Source organism: Fonticula alba (genome assembly GCF_000388065.1).
Source record: "Fonticula alba strain ATCC 38817 unplaced genomic scaffold supercont2.2, whole genome shotgun sequence".
In the NCBI taxonomy this organism is placed as follows: Eukaryota; order Rotosphaerida; family Fonticulaceae; genus Fonticula; species Fonticula alba.
In genome coordinates this window covers 2512289-2516682 of record NW_009242972.1, presented here as the reverse complement: position 1 = coordinate 2516682, position 4394 = coordinate 2512289, and the positions used below count along the sequence as shown (strand labels likewise).

Below are 4394 nucleotides of genomic sequence, written 5' to 3'. Positions count from 1 at the left end.
CGGCAGATTGACGCCGCCCCCTCCAGGCCCGCTACTCATTGCGGGGGGGGGGGGACAGAGCGAGATCTTGCCTGGCGTGGGCGGGAGACGCCTGGAGAACTCCCACACAACATCTGGGCGAGAGGGCGCTCTGCGGAGAAAACAACAGCCGCCCCGCCACTGAAAAGGGGGGCGGGGGGCGGCGCCCACTCGCGGTGCTCGGGCAACTGGAAGGCCGCTCAGCGGATTAATAAATGACCTGGCACTATCTGCCCGCCGGGCTCCAGGCCTTGATCCAGATCCCGCCCTCTGTGAGGGATGGGCGGGGCTGCGGGGCTACCGGGGCGTGAAGGAGAGGAGGCGGAGGCACAGACGCCGAGCGCCCTCCCCCCCCGCCCCCCCGCCCCGCCCCCGGAGGGGACCCAGACACCAACATCAAGGGCTTGATGGCCTCGTCAGCCCAACCCCCCTCCGGCCCCTGGCCCGGAAGACCGCACCTCCACCTGTGGCCGGGATCGCCAGAAGGCGGCCCCTCCAGCGCGGGCCAGACCGATGACAACTACGGCCCCGGGGCGGGCGCGCCCCACCGGCGGGCTTCGGAAACGGGCGAATTTCACGCCCCCAAGACTGCATCATCCGCCCGGCCATGCCCCATCATCACATTTGGTCGGCTGGAACACAGTCGCCCGTGCGCCCCGCGCCCCTCCCCCCTCCCCTCGACCCCATCATCGTCCCTCCGCGGTCGGCCGTGTGAGTACACCGCCGGCGGAGTCACCTTTTCAGGCGGCCCCAATGATGCGCACCCGAAAACACGGGCCAAAGTCCCGACACGCATGCACCACCGAAGAGCCCCGGGCGTGGGACAGACCGCCACACCCGTGGAATGGGCCCCACCGATCCAATCGCTGTTCCTTCCCCCCGCCCCCCGCTGTTCCCTTTCCCCCGCACTCACTCACACAGGCCTCGGGCGCTGGCGCACAGATGTGCCCGGCCCCGCCCCGGCCCGCCGATCCCCGGCCCCCTGGGCTTGAGGCTGGTCATTCGTACTACACTTTCAGAAGACTCCGCGCGCCCGCCCCCGGGTGGTGCCACCCGCGTGATATGCGAGATCTAGCTGGCCGGTATCTCGGGCCACGAATTCGGCTTCCCGCCACATCTTGTGAACCACACACGCCCGGGGCGCCTTTTGCCGGCCGAGGCGCCCGAACTTTTCTCGGTCCGAGGAACGCAGGTCCTGTCATCATCGGGCCACATCCCTCCGCCCCCCCCCAGGCGCCCGCCCCCACCTGCTCTTGCCCCCACTTCCAGACTCCCCTTCCCGGCACTCCAAACGCACATCACCCCCACCCGCCCCCACGTCCTGGCACCCAAGCGCACCCCCGATGAGCCAGCCCCACTCAACTCCCGGCGAAGGGTCCAGCCAGGAGAGCCCCTTCCCCACTCCGCCGCGCCTCGGCATGCGCCGGCGCTTGCCCCAGTCTCCGCAAACAGTGTACTCGATGTCCCCCGGGCCGCTGCCCAGGCGACGCCCTCCCGCATCGCCTCTGGTCCTGCGTACTCCGGGCACCGGTCCAGTGACATCGCCGGCCCCGCCATCGCCGAGTCCCGGCCGGGTGGGCGAGCCCAACGCGCGGGTTGGCCGCTTCCTGGAGGATGCCGACACCGGAGACCTCCTTTGCATGCTTGGCAGGTCGCTGGATCGAGCGAGCGAGTCCATCCACGGCGCCACGCCGCAAAAGCGTGCCCGCCTTTCCGGCGCAGTGACACCCTCCCCGGCTCGGCACGGGCACATTGGGACCTTGCTCCGGTCGCCGCTTGTGGCACCGGTCGACATGACGCCCAGTCGCTCCGGTGAGGGTGATTTCTTTTCGGTCGATCGGTCGGACCTTCTTTCCTACGACTCAAGTCAGGAGAGCCAGTATGCGGAGCGTCGCCGCGCGGCGATGCTCTTCTCCTCCCAGTCGGCGGAGGGAAAGCACTCGGAAGGACCCGGCGCGGCGGACGGCCATGAAGCCGGCGATGGCGATCACTCTGACGCGGAGCCGGGGGAAGATGGATCCCCTGGCGTGGCCCCGCCTCTTGTCATTGACATCGCGGAGATTGGCGAGGGAGCCTCCTTCAATGTGCGCCCTCTAGCTGCCGTCAAGAGCTGCTTGTGACCTTTGCGCCGGCTGCCGCTGCTGCTGCTTTGCTTGTGGCCTCTTTTTTTTTCTCCGGCCAAAGCCACCCCTGCTGCTGGATACATGTCACTGACTTTGGCCCCAATCGCCGACAGTCGTTGGTTGGGCGGATCATCTACTCCGATGCCGCTCGGCCATTTATGTCCAAGAAAGGTGCGACCCACCCCCTCGTGCCAGTCAAGCCTTCTTGCCCGCTGCTAATCACATCTCAACAGAGGAGGAGATCCGGTATTTGCGGAAGTTTGTCATTCGGGATGACTCGGCATCTATTGCGGTTCTCTGCTGGTCCGATAGCCCGGAGCGCTTTGATTCCCTCAAGGTACCCTTTCCTCTCTCCCCCTCTCTTTCCCTTTCTCTTCCGGCATTTGCTTCCTTCTTCGGCTCGGCCATATGTGTGTGTGTGTGTGTGTGGCAGGGACATCGGCATCCATGGTAACCCGGTCGCCCGTAGCTCGATGATCGCATTCAGCTTTTCTTCCCGGATATCCGCCACCGGCCGGAGATCATCCAGCGTGAGCAGGAAAAGATGCGCGAATTGCCTGCATCCTACTTCCCGGAGCATCTGCCGCCGCCAGAGCGATCCCCGACGGAGGATGACCATCCATCACCCCCGGCGCCGGATTCCGGCAGCCAGGAGGATTCCCAGGCGGCCAGCAAGAATTTCACCTCCCTGCCAACCACCAGCGACTACGAAGCCCACATCTTTGTCGGTCGGGACAATTGCGACATTCGGCCTTTCACCGGGCGCCAGCGTTTCCTGCGGCCACTTCGGCGTGCGGCCCTCGTGGCCAGGCCACTGGCCGACATTCTGGCCTCATGGACGGCCGACTGTGAGGACTTCTCGGATGGCAGCCAGCCGCGCGAGACCGGGCCCGCCGGGACTGGTAGTGCCGCGATCGTCGGTGTCGTGGCTGTCTCCCCGGAGCAGGAATTCCGTGCGTCGTCCCTCGGTTCTTGGCCCGCGGCGGCTGCCCCTGCATGGCTGACTCGCTCCCCCTTTCGTCTTCTCCCCCCTCCCCACCATGACTGCCCCCGCTGCCCTCGGCGCATTATATTATCATTATGCCGCTTGCTGGCGTCATCTCTCCCCTCCCCCCCCCCGCCCCTCCCTTTCTCCCTTGCAGGGAAGAAACTCTATCTTGATCCGCAGAACGAGGCCACCCCGCCAGTGGAGGTGACACTGCTCAAGCGCGAGGTGCTTGTATACGATGACAGTCTCCCGGAGGGGATTCCCCTCATCATGTACGTACTCAGGGGGCTCTTGCTGCTGTATTGGCTTCTCCTTCCCCTGGGCAGCCTCTAACCGCCGAGAGGCCTCCACAATGCAGCTGGGGAGACATGTCACGGTCAGCGGGCGCTTGGGAGCCCGGGTCCACGTTCATTCACCTCTCCGATGTCCGGGCTAGCCTCTACCGGGGCACGGTGAACCTGGCCTGCGGGAGGGACTGCTTCTTCGATGTGGGCACCATGCAGCACCCGGAACATCTGCACCTTCAGCCAACCACCCCATGGTCGGGGGTGCTCGATCGCGCGAGCAGCCGCTGGAGCGGGATTTTGATGTTCGCCCCGGTGCTTCCAGACTTGCTGGCCCAGCGCCACCGGGCGGCTCAGTCCTCGGCGGCTGCCACCCAGGTGGGCCAGTCCCAAGTGCAATCGGCCACGCCAGACCGGACGAGGGCGACGCAGGAGCCGCAACGCATGCTGCTTAGTCCACAGGGAGGGCGATGAATATACCAATCACGTGCCATCGCGGGCATGTGCCGGCCGCGTCTGTGTAGCAGGGTTCACACGGGTTAAGCCTAAGTCAAGTGAGTGAGGCTTGACGAAGGGTACCAGTGTGATCTGCCACCTGGTTAGTAACCTCTTGGCATGAAGGAGGGGACATACCAACCAGCGGTTCACGGTCGTCTGTTACCAGATGAGTCAGTAACTCGGCTTGAGACGAGTTAGTGGCAAGCGAAAATAGAAAGGAACTCGGATGTTAAAAAGGGTTCGAGAGGAAGCCTTAGAACAGGTGTTCGTCGGCCTAACTGGTGCTTCGGCTATACTTCCGTATACTCTTCGACACACAGCTGCTAAGGCTTTCGCTCTCAGGAGGCTCTCAACGAGAGTCCCCCTTTTTGACCTTTGGGCTCGGTCAGGGGTTGGAACTGAGAACCCCGCGGCTGGGCCCGCCCACCCGCGTATCTCCGTCCTCGGTCGAGCGTTTATGCCGCTCGGCCTCGGCGGCCACCT

General features: G+C 65.0%; 1 protein-coding gene across 2 annotated transcripts; it reads left to right on the top strand.

Annotated features, from left to right (window-relative positions):
- Positions 1-1259: 1259 nt before the first annotated feature.
- On the top strand, positions 1260-3955 carry H696_01542. Of its 2 annotated transcripts, XM_009495440.1 has the most exons (6): positions 1260-2102; positions 2255-2312; positions 2375-2478; positions 2611-3094; positions 3284-3401; positions 3488-3955. In XM_009495440.1, the coding sequence occupies exons 1-6, from the start codon at positions 1362-1364 to the stop codon at positions 3885-3887; spliced, it is 1905 nt and encodes a 634-aa protein (XP_009493715.1). In that variant the 5' UTR covers positions 1260-1361; the 3' UTR covers positions 3888-3955. The 2 variants fall into 2 exon arrangements, with proteins under 2 accessions (XP_009493715.1, XP_009493714.1); XM_009495439.1 differs by having other exon boundaries at positions 3284-3955.
- The last annotated feature ends 439 nt before the right edge of the window (positions 3956-4394 follow it).

Bases quoted from the DNA above. Each gene is read 5' to 3' on its own strand.
- H696_01542 (XM_009495440.1), top strand. From the start codon at position 1,362: ATGAGCCAGCCCCACTCAACTCCCGGCGAAGGGTCCAGCCAGGAGAGC. The intron at 2,103-2,254 runs GTGCGCCCTCTA...AATCGCCGACAG, and splicing joins GCGAGGGAGCCTCCTTCAAT to TCGTTGGTTGGGCGGATCAT. The intron at 2,479-2,610 runs GTACCCTTTCCT...GGTCGCCCGTAG, and splicing joins AGCGCTTTGATTCCCTCAAG to CTCGATGATCGCATTCAGCT.